The 12005-nt window shown below is 28.5% G+C and overlaps 3 protein-coding genes across 3 annotated transcripts; 1 reads left to right on the top strand and 2 right to left on the bottom strand.

Annotated features, from left to right (window-relative positions):
* Positions 1-6292: 6292 nt before the first annotated feature.
* LOC102663850 (RING-H2 finger protein ATL70) lies at positions 6293-6739 on the top strand. The gene has a single exon (XM_006606860.2). The coding sequence runs from the start codon at positions 6293-6295 to the stop codon at positions 6737-6739; it is 447 nt and encodes a 148-aa protein (XP_006606923.2).
* Positions 6740-7675: 936 nt separating this feature from the next.
* On the bottom strand, positions 7676-9022 carry LOC102662708 (cucumber peeling cupredoxin). Its single transcript, XM_006589280.3, has 2 exons — positions 8842-9022; positions 7676-8178 (listed from the first exon to the last, which is right to left on the bottom strand). The coding sequence occupies exons 1-2, from the start codon at positions 9020-9022 to the stop codon at positions 7676-7678; spliced, it is 684 nt and encodes a 227-aa protein (XP_006589343.1).
* Positions 9023-10130: 1108 nt separating this feature from the next.
* LOC100802583 (uncharacterized protein At5g39865) lies at positions 10131-11508 on the bottom strand. The gene has a single exon (XM_003555435.4). The coding sequence runs from the start codon at positions 11319-11321 to the stop codon at positions 10212-10214; it is 1110 nt and encodes a 369-aa protein (XP_003555483.2). The 5' UTR covers positions 11322-11508; the 3' UTR covers positions 10131-10211.
* Between the last annotated feature and the right edge of the window lie 497 nt (positions 11509-12005).

Genomic DNA, 12005 nt, shown 5'->3' with positions numbered 1-12005 from the left:
ATTAAAATAAATCATATAATTGATAAATATATAATAAAAGAATTCACATTTGTTTATTTAATTAAAAGTATTACTGTTAATAAATTAAGAGTGCGTTTGGATATAAAATTTTAATTAAAGAAAATAATTTATCATAGAATTTAAATTTTTTAATCTAAAATTAATTGTTTAAACTTTTTATGAAGAATTTAAATTTTTGGAATTTTAAAATAGAATTTTAAACAACTAAAAATATAAAATTTTAAATTTCTTTTAAAAGGTGAGAAATTGAAATTCTCTTGATAGAAAAACTCTCCAAAACTTTTTATGTATTTCCTTTATAACCTTCTTCCTCTCTTTCACCCGGAAGTTTCCGAAATCATGTTCTCAAACTTGCGACTTTCCCCTCACGCCAGAAATCCTATTTTTTAAGAAACATCGTCTGAACTCATGGAACGTTAATCGGGTGCAGACGTAGGGGGACACATAGAGCTGCATCCGCCAGTTAGGAAGGAGAGCAGTCGTAGCTACCCATCACGTGATGGAGGTGGTCGCCGACGTGGAGGGTTTGGGTCATGTCTTGCATTGTTGACGGAGTGTTGTCAGGTACGGTGGTGTACGTCATCGTGTTTCAATTCCCCTGTGACTCTTCATGCCGCATCAATATTCTTCTTGGAAGCAAATCAACTGTATTTTCTCTTCTCTTTGCATTCATTTTTTTTTCATCTGACAATTTTTTTTTATCCAAATACAAAATTTTAAAAATAAAAAAATTTCAGAATTATTTAAAATTCTTAGAATTTAAAATTTTCTCATCTAAACACACAAAGATCGTATAAGTATAATTTTTTTTACAAAGACCTAAGAAAATTACAAGAATGATTAAAAAGATAATTTGGAAAATGAGATATAACTTTAAACCAACAGTCGTGCCCGGGAGGGGAAAAAAGTATAAATGCTTATAACACATGACCAAACTATCCATCTTCTATATTAAGCCCTCATCAGATTGAAATTTTAATTTCACGTCATTTATTGATTTATTTTAACTTCACATAAATTAACATGAACTGAACCATTGATCGAAAGTTACAATTAATAGTAGCCGTTGATTGAATTTCACCAAATTTAACATTAACGAGTGATTAAATTATTCAATTAATGCTTCTTAAAATGATTATAATATTTCATTTAATTATTAATTAAGGATAAGTTAAAAAATATATACACACATGATTATTTTTTTAATTTAATTTATATTTCATGAACAATAATGATTAAAAATAAGGATTTTTAAATAAAATAACATATTATACTGTTAAAGAAAAGTATATTATAATATATTTAATTATTTTATAAATACGTAATTAAATTTAAAAATACATATTTTAAATATATATATATATATATATATATATATATATATATATATATATATAAGATCTCAATTAATAAAATCAATATCAAAATTTTTTTTAGTCAAGTATTAAATAAATTATAGTCTTTATTTGTTGAGTGAATAATAATAAATAAATAAAAATAGCATTTAATTTTGAAGTATCTATATAGAGCTAAATTTTAAAATTTTAAAAATAATATTTACTTAAATGTTTATAATTATATATTAAATATTTTTTTAAACCATAATTAAATTTGTAATAGTCAACTATAAAAAAATTTCAATGTCATTTTATTGAAATCTTCAACGGACCTAATTTTCAAAATTAAAAACATGAAACAAGTATATAGGATTTTTTTTTTCTGTAAGAATTGAACACATTAAGAAAAAATTTAAAACATTCATATATTGTGCTCAATCAACTAGTTAAACTCCTTTGGTATATAAGTTTAAGAATGAATATGATCATTGTTTTCAATAAAGAGACAAGAGATTAGTGTAATAGCATGTTGGAAAGGAAAAAAAAAAGAAAAAAATATCATAAAATCTCTAAGTTTTTGTAAAATTATTTAATGTATATTTTTTACTTAAAAATCTTATAAAATTTATTAAAATCCATCAAAATGTATATATTTTTAAATACCAGAAGATTTTTTTAAAATTATAAAAAATCTTAATTGAATATCAATCAATTTTATTAAATTTCTTAAAATATTCTTATAATCTTGATTGAATATCAAATGACTTATAATTTCTATTATTTAAAAAATTTAATTAAATACCTCAAAACTCTTTTAATTTTTTAAAATCCTAATTAAATACACTCTCTCCTTGATTAATTAATTATTGGTCATTAAAAAGGATACTTGACAGATTATATAAGATCCAAAGCATCCTCTGACCCATTTACATAAATATTTGATCCAAGAATATTGCCAAGCGTAGACGGAATGAAGTGCCTGCCATAAATGATAGTCCTAGCAATTGAGGGCAGTCGTACCATTTAATTTAAATATTGGTAGAATGTGATTCATATAATTTTGCTTGCTTACAATTTTTTAATACTTTGTTAGCAAATTATAACTACTTGCATCGGTTCTCAACAAACAATTGCTTGTTGCACGTTGCAACAATGCCGTCAAGAAGTAAGATATTTCTACTAACGAAGAGTAGCAAATTCTATATAAAATTAATATATTTGTTATCCCTTTGACGTATAAAAAGTATGGTAAAGGTGAGTTTTGTAACTATCGAACACTGTCAACATTTTTCAAAAGAAAACTTTAATTAACACATATACGGTAGCATGGATATAGTATGTTTTCTGACCATATTTCTTAATTTGTGAATGTTGATCAAATTATAAAATTCAATTAAACCTAAGTCATTTTTTATTCATTTTGAATTTAGATAGTAAAAGAAGAGAGATAGCTACAACATGATACAAGTCTATTACATGCAACATGAACTTTGCCGGCAAGGATACATGCATTCACAACCTCTTAAAAAACAAATCATATTTTTTTGTTTATTCCTTTTGCGCATAATTTTTTTTTAGTTGACGTTTTTAAAGTTCAACTTTACAATATTAATCTTTAACATATTAATACTATTTTATTATAGAATTATCCAAAGATTTAAAATATCTTTTTCAAAATCATATCCATGCACAGATTTAACAAAAAAACACATTTATTGGAAATTTAAATATCTAATTAATTAACATACAATAGCAAAATAAAATAATGAGAATTCATTTATATTCATTTGTATATCTAATTAGCATACACTAGCAAAATAAAATACCTGATCTAATTAACAAAATTTCCTTAATACATATATTGAAAATTTAAATTGTTCACATTAATGCTTTTATTATATAATTTATGCACAATTTTGAAATACTTTTAATAATCAAATTCATGCACTCAGTTAACGGAAAAAATATATTTAATGAAAAATTACATTACTCATATTAATGCTACTCATCATTATGCAATTTTAATTATTATAATTAAGCTATACCTAATTATTGTTTTAGTCCCTGAATTTAAGGGATGTGTTTTTTTAGTCTATGAAATTTAAAAACTTTTTTTAGTCTCTCAATTTCAACAATTTATTTTTTTAGTCCCTAATGTAATAAATTAAAACTTTATTTTTAACACTTTGTAATAGTTTTAAAATACTAATTCAAAAAAAAAAATTATTCATTTTTTTTCCAAATTGGTTTTAACAACTTTTAAAATAAGTATAAAAATTGATCTTTGTTACCAAAATTAGTTTTAAGCACAACTTAAGTACTGTTTTAGTATTTGAATATTGGGTGTGTGTTTTTTTAGTCTCTAAAATATAAAATTATTTTTTATGTTTCTGAATTTTTACAAATTGTTCTTTTTTGTCACTAACATAATTAATTAATATTTTATGGTGATTTTTAATTGTCATAAATCATTTTTTATTTTTTAACCGCTTAATTTTACATTTTTAAATTGTCACTAAGTATTAAAAAATCACCCCAAAGTGTTAAGAACTGTCATAATGTGTCAATTTATTGTGTTATATGCTACAAAAACAATTTATCAAAACTCAAAAACTTAAAAAATATTTTTAAAATTCAGGACCTAAAAAAACCTCTCAATTTCACGAATTAAAACAATAATTAATCCATCAAATTTATAATATATTTCTAAAATCATATTCATGCATAATCCTGGTAAGACCAAATAAAATTAACAACACAAAATTATATTTAATGAAAATTAAATGTCTAAAATTAAGTATATTTATTATACAATTTATTTAAACAATTATAATTAAGTTAATAATAAATATTTTGAAATCAGGTTCATGCATGTAAAACAGATTTTTAACGGTCAATTCGTGATTTAAAAGAATGATGTAACTTTATATAGTTTATTTTATAAAAAGCTCAACGTTTAAAACATGAACAATCTTAAGGTTTAGGGTGGTAATAAGTTGTGACTTCCGACAACTAAACAGGATTTTAAATAATTTACTTAATATAACTTTATACGTTATATTTTTTTATAAATTCAAACTTTAATAATAATAATAATAATAATAATAATATCTACCAATAAGAAGAAGATCGAGTAAGAAAAATTAGTTTCTTTTTCTTAATAATCAATTATAAAATATTATGATTTTTATTTTTATAAATCCAAATCTTAAAAGATAATAAATATCCATTACATATCATAAATATAAAATAATTTTCGAATATATAATAATAGTGTAGTTATTATTAATAATGTTATCTTTTTAAAAAAATTAATGAGAAAAAACATAATAATCAGTAATATATGAAAATATAGTATGTAAGATTTTTTTTATAAGCAACGTTAAAAAATTAGTAAGACGTATAATTATAAATAATAAAAGATAAATTAAAATATATAAATTTTGCATGCAAAATATGCTAATTCTCAATATTGTCAGAACTGAACCGGTCATTAGATTTACTGATCGGTGAGGAAGATACTAGTTCAAGGGTTCAACCCGGATCAAATCGATCTTAACAACCTATTTCTTTTTAATGATTTAATGTAATATCCTTGTGACATTGGACAAAAAATAACATAAGATGCATAAATTGATAAAAAAAATTTTACTTAAAAGTGTTATAAGCCATAACATATGGCAAATCTAATCCAACATAATATCTAAGTTCAATATTTTTTTATAACCAAAAATATGTTGTTTTGAATTTTTTATATAAAAAAAAAACAGTTTTAAGCAAAACCTATTAGATTGAGCAAGTGATCGGTTTCTGGTCGAATCGACCGGTCCAGTTCGAGTTTCAAAATCATGCTAATTCTTATCAAATAAAAATAATAATTCTTATAAATAAATAAATTTTAAAAATATAAGAATAACAACAACAAACACATAAGACACGTTACTTTTGAGGGCATTTAATTTAGGTTGGGACAAAGTTAACTAATTCAAAACTTCAACAATATTATATAATAAACCTAAAAAAAATAACATGACTTAATTAAATATATATTTAAAATGATTAAAAATATCCTTTTAAAATAATCTTTTTTTTAATAAAAACACTATTTCAACAGTACATGTTTACTATCCTTTTAAATAATTAATAATTTAAAAATTATTAATTATAAATAGACAAAATTCAAGTACATGTTTACATAATATCCAAAATAAATAAATGAACATTCAAACTGAAACCATTATACATATATATATATATATATATATATATATATATATATATTCATATTTATTATATCTTTTCTTTTTGAATTTATACATTTCATATAAGTATTTTATCATTATTATTACTTAGAGAAAAAATAATGATAATAAATTTCAATAGGTTAATATTTTTTAAGACAACATATGTTTAAGTTAAATTTTAACTAATCATTTTCTTCAAATATATATTGAAAAATAAATATAAATATAAAAAATATTTAATTTAAATAAACTCGTGCAAAGTAGGGATTTAAAATCTAGTTTAGTATGTACTTTCCACCAAGATTGCTATTGAAACTCATTCGCAATAAATATTAACACCGAAATAAAAACAAAAGAAGATTCATGTTTTTTATATGAACATCGCCCCCTAAATTTTGACTTAGAATGCTGTGAAATACGTATTAGATCGATGTCACCATCGATCATAAGAATCATGAAGATATATCAGCTTGAACGTTCAACTTATTATATAACCATACGGTACGCAGCGACTGCAAACAAAATAGACTTCCCATAATATAAAAATTGAGAAAATTAATAGGTAATGCTCAAGGTAACTCCTTAATAGGATTTCTATCACGCAAATTAAGCATTAACAAAATCATATATATATTAATCCACATTGCGCATAGATACTCTTGAGCCTCACATAAACTATTTTATCATGTGATGAATAGTTCAGAGGAAACCGCGCTATTGCTTGTGAGCTTTATTGTTCTAACCCTTATAATTACACTCACAGCATATGTGTGCTCTAATAACATTCCACGCACTGTTCCATCTGTGCCTGGTGGTGCCACACACTCCAACAACAACCACACTACAATCACTGTGGAGCCACCCGAGCCACGCTTAGATCACACCAATGTACGAAGCTATCCAAGTCTTCAATTCTCCAAAGCTAAATTGTGTAGTAGCAATAGTAGTAGTAGTAGCTCTTCAAGTTGTTCCATATGCTTGATGGATTACAAAGATTGTGATTCCTTGAAAGTGCTTCCTGCTTGTGGTCATTTCTTCCATGTCAAGTGTGTTGATCCTTGGTTGAGAATCAGTTTGACATGCCCGGTTTGTAGGACCCCAATAGCACTCCCAGATATATGTAAAAATTTGGAATGATTAATAAGGATATGTTTCATATTTAATTGACTCTATAATATATAGGGAGCTTGAATGTTGAGTATTGATTTTAATTGAAGAGAAAGAAACTAAGAGGATCTAACTAGGTACATGAGTTGTTGTAAACCGACTGGTATTTGTCTTTTATTCTTACTAATAAAAAAAATTGATGGGAAAATTCTTCTTTGTGGTGTGGCATTTGAATGTGATTTTACGGTTTATTTAGTTGATGAAATATGGTGTAATGTTTAAGGATAGTGGTTGAGAGGTGCTTGACATGTTAAATTTGATCAATGCCCATTCATGGTTGTGGTTTTCAGACAAAGTTGGAAGGGAAAATTTTACCTTCTCTTCTCAAACTGCTGCTTTGATCATCTTCTTGTATGAAATATTTAGGTTAATCAAGGTTGATACCTGTTTTGTAAAAGAGTTTGTGTATCCCTTAAACTTCTTTTAATAATACTCCTTAGCTTAAATATATAGAGTAATCAACCACTAACTTAATTATTTACTGTTATTTTAGTTCTTTAACGTGTGTTAATTTAGACTATTGTAATTATCAATCTGCAATTTTAACTTTTTTGAATCTGAAACTTAAGTGACTATTTACTCATTATATCTGCATATAAAATTACTGTCACAATCTTCGTTCTTATTTCAACTTATTAACCCATCCTTGCATCTTGTATTTCTACAAAACGATAGAGAAATATACATACATATATATATATATATATATATATATATATATATATATAAACAAAGAAGCTAGATATGCCTCCATTGAAGGAATCCAAGATATTAGAAAGCAAGCAAGAAAATCCAAATATCCCCTTACAAAACTACCATATGAAGAGAGTTCGCAATTGAAAACCAAATCACTATAAAATCAATCTAATCAGCCTAAAATGCACTTACCCTGCATGCATATTACACCTACATAATCCAAAATCCAAATAAAGCACCAAGCACAGATAAAAGTTGCCCCAGCGACACAGTGAAACTTTTCCCACCTACCAATGCCACTGCATTAGACTTTCCCTCTTGAGTGGAAGATGGAACAGGAGAATTCCCACCATTACCTCCTGAAGTGTTTGTAGTGGGAGATGGAGGGCTACTCATGCCACTAGATCCATGAGGTTGAGGAGCAGAAGCATTTGGTGATGGTTGTGGAGAGATATTGATTGGCACTTGAGAAGGTGATGGTGATGGTGATGGGGGTTTTTCTATGGAACCTTCATGTACAGAAATCACAATCTTCTGGCCTAGACAACAGTAGTTTGGGATGTTGCATATGAAGAACATCACACCTCTCTCCCTCAGTGGAAGAATTACTGGGCTAGTATTGAATATCCTTAGAGGTTCAAGTGATGTGCAATGCTCGTACTCTTTCTGTGATACCTGAATTAGGTTGTAGAATTTGTCATCGAACTTGAATTCTGTGTTAACATATCAAAATTCATGAGAACTGCCATATGATAAATTTAGCAATAACAAGTATTGTACATATATATAACTACAAGCAATCATCATTCCACCAACCTTTGGAATGATTGAAGACAAAGAAAACAAATAGACAGTTAAACAATTGATAATAAGATCGATTACAGATCCTTTATTCTATATAGTGTGTTATTGTACATTTTAAAGGATCTAAATCCATGTGCTCTAGCCCAAATTAAATTGTTAATATCAAATGTACTTTTTTATGAAGATAAACATAGTGTTGGAAGTACCTGTACCTGTATGTTGTCATCATTTATCAAATATAAAATGCACATTTTTAAAAGGATGTGAAATATATGATATATGATTATCAAGAGAATGGTATTCCAAGCAGTCAAATGACATACATAAAACTAGAAAGAAATTAATTTTTTAAATAACCTGCTTAATGAAGCTAGAGTATAATGTAAGAAGATTCAAAACATACAACAGTTTTAGAAGTGATATTTTATAGCCATGAGAAGCAAATTTGAGATCTTTTGGAAGGAAGGAATTGAACTATCCTACTATGTTTCTATCTACCATAAATATATCAAAGCATAAGTAAGACATAATCCTCCAAAATAATATAAGAGCATTTCTCATTAGGCTTTTACCTACAGAATCGCCTACTCTTATGAATTGGGAATGTGACCAATTATTGTAGTATGTTGGATATGGTGGAATAATCCAGCCTGCTGAATCCCCCACTGTGAATGTCGTAGCGGAACAGTGACAAAAGAAGGCTAAAAACAATGCCGAAAATGAAAGAACAAAGGGGTTTTGATGCTGCAACATGTTGAGCTTTTGAGCAAAGAAGGAAACAAGACAGACTAAAAATTGAGGAACAGGAGAAAGAGATGTTAAAAATGTTTGGCATGCAAATTAAACCATCCAGAGATGTAACTGTACATTTAAAGGTGATGGGGGAATATTAATATTTATTTATTGATGGTTTTACGTTAAACGTTATAGAGAGAATAAGACTAAACTGTATTTGTTGAACTGATGTCTTTTGACTATTTTAAAACGGGTTATGAATTTATTTATGGTGATTACTACACTGGAAAGATGAAACCTATCCAAGATATAATGAACCAGGTAACGAGTGGTAGAAACTTTCTATTACAGTTTTTAATACAATAACTGGAATTCAACATGCAACTGTTTCAATGCCTCATTAATAAAAAACAAAGGTCTCAGCATTCTTATTTTTCTTAAGATCTTATGCTGCTGCATAATGCTCATATTCTTATTTAGTTTCTTGGTGACGACTATGTTATGTAGTTTTCTTGTTTCTCATATATATTGGTTGTGCATATGCATGCATCTATCCATACAAAAGAAAGATTAGAGAGTAAAATAAAATTGAGCAAATTACACCGACACTCAGCTTTTTAAGATTGCACATAATATCACTGTCTTTTTAACGTTTATAGTAACTCTCCTGATGAGGGTATATGATATTATGTGTTTTTTAGGTAAGAGGGAGTGTCATTGTGTCAGTGTACTGTATCCAAACGAGTAATGTATCAAAAACATAAGAGGGTTTAAAAAGACAATAATATTGTTTACAATCTCAAAAAATCACATAGAACCGGTCTAATTTGCTCAATAAAATTTAGTTAGCCCACACTACAAAGGAAAAGAAGGATATTCCCCTGGCTTCTGATACAAGAAATTGCTCTAGAATATTCATACCTTTCAACAAGTAGGATCCTTTTATTAAGGTATAAAACTAGATACATTGAAAAGGCACACTGAATCTGAAATTCTAAGGACCTTCAGATTGGTCCAAGAACAGTACAAACAGGCAATGCAGGTGCCTATCACCGGTAAAAAGAATTAAAAGAATGATCATTATCCAAAAAAAGAAAGAAAAAAAATCCAGTTCACACAAATTCAATTAAGTACAAACTCTATCACAATGGATAGAACACACTAAGTATAAAACTCTATTACTTTAACTGATATTCTTCTTCATAAGCTAACAGCAATATGGGCACAAAATCAATCCATTCTCATTACACTGAAGGCACTGATTGCTCTCTCCATTTTCCGCCATAACCTTGTGGCTTCCATTACACTTGAAGCACAGCACAAACCTTATCCCTCCACATGCATCACAAGGACCATTAGAATAATCCATTGGAACCCCTTCAAAGATTTTCCTCAGCTTTCCCTGCTCATGCAAACTCAGAACTTCTTCTGCTCCACCAATGTACCTGCCCTTCACAAAAAGCCTTGGAGGCACTAATTTCCCCTCCAAACTGCTCCACAACTCATCCCTGAACTCCTTGTGCATTGAAATGTCCCTCTCAAAATACAAAACCTTGAAACTCTGGAGGAGGAAGCGGATTTTGTTGCAATCCTCGAATGTCTTCAGGATTCCCCTAAGTGTCGTGGTGTAGAAAATAACCATTCCGTCGCCCCCGGGTGGACACTTCTCTTCAAAGAACATCAAAGGGTCAGGGTCATCATCTTCCACTTTCTGTGAAGACTCTTCTTCGACTCTGCTTCTCCTCTGTTCTTCTGTTATTCTAGAATGTTCCTTCACGGCTTGCTCGAACGCGGCCAGTAGATTCGGATCGAATAGGCTGCCGGAGTTCAAGTCCGGCCGCCGGAACGATGGAACATCAGTGTCTAACAAAGGGATTTTTCTGTTGCTGTTTCTGTTGTTGTTATTGTCAGCATTTTCTGGTGAAGACTTTTTTTCCTCCAAAACCCCTCTCTGTTTTGAATCTGTTTTTGCTCTGTTCCCGTTCTGCAAAACACCCTTGTGGTGTTGTTGGGGTTTCTGTGAACATGGACCTATGTTCTCTTTGTTGTCATTGTAATCATCTTCTTCCTCAAGGTCTTTCATCAGCTCTGCAACGTCGATCACCTCGGGTTCGTCCTGCATTTTCTCGCAGCTCTGAACAACTTTCTCGGGCTTGTTTTCTCGGGAAACAAACGGGGAATGCAGATTGAAACTCGGAATCTTTGGGAGAAAATGGACGTACCCATCTGAGGCCTTGATCTGGAGAATTAAATCTTGCTTCAGGATTGGTTTGATGGATTTGAGCTTCTTCAGGAATTTTCCTTTCACCCCCTTCATTTTTTTTCCTGAGATTTTCCAACGGAATTATCTGCTAAACAGAGAAGATTGAAATGGGCTTAGCTGTCTGAATTGGGTTAAAGAATAAAGAGTGTGAAAACAGAGAGTGCCAACAATTTTCTTCTTCTTGGATTCTACTCACAGAGTAAGAGAGAGAAAGTGTTTGTGCGTGTGATGTCACATAGTTGCAACGGCTATAATTTTTGCTGAATGAATTTTAAAATCCAAAAATGTTACGAAAAAAAGTCTCTCGCAGTGAATGCGCGCCACGTGTTTAGCTAGATGGAGACAATTATTATTTTTTTATTCTTACTATAATAAAGTATTTTAATAATAATAATAATAATAGTAGTAGTAGAACAGACTGAGTAGTGAGAGCTGTCAACTGTGATTTATTTATATTTATATTTTTGTTGTTTTGTGTTGGCAAGAAAAAGTTTGTGACCAACGTTCCGGATTTGTGAGGGGCCTACCGTTTCTAGTGTATATGCCATGCATAAATTGTTTTTTCATCTTTTTGGTTTACTTTTTCCGTTTTGATGTGAACTTCTTTTAAAGAACTTTTAAATTTGTCTTTGAGAAATTAGCGTTAGATTTTCAAAATACTGTAAAATTTTATCATTTTTAATCAATATATAGTATGCTTATTAAAGTGCATTGGTAATATATTTATCAAAACTCAAT

Source organism: Glycine max, chromosome 10 (genome assembly GCF_000004515.6).
Source record: "Glycine max cultivar Williams 82 chromosome 10, Glycine_max_v4.0, whole genome shotgun sequence".
Taxonomy (NCBI): Eukaryota; Viridiplantae; Streptophyta; class Magnoliopsida; order Fabales; family Fabaceae; genus Glycine; species Glycine max.
Note: the sequence above shows the minus strand (reverse complement) of the source record. Positions and strands in the feature narration are given on the sequence as shown.

What these genes read in the sequence shown, in the direction of transcription:
- LOC102663850 (XM_006606860.2), top strand. Translation starts at nt 6,293, where the DNA reads ATGAATAGTTCAGAGGAAACCGCGCTATTGCTTGTGAGCTTTATTGTT.
- LOC102662708 (XM_006589280.3), bottom strand. Translation starts at nt 9,022, where the DNA reads ATGTTGCAGCATCAAAACCCCTTTGTTCTTTCATTTTCGGCATTGTTT. An exon ending in AAGAGTAGGCGATTCTGTAG is followed by an intron (nt 8,179 to 8,841) that starts GTAAAAGCCTAA and finishes ATGTTAACACAG; the next exon opens with AATTCAAGTTCGATGACAAA.
- LOC100802583 (XM_003555435.4), bottom strand. Translation starts at nt 11,321, where the DNA reads ATGAAGGGGGTGAAAGGAAAATTCCTGAAGAAGCTCAAATCCATCAAA.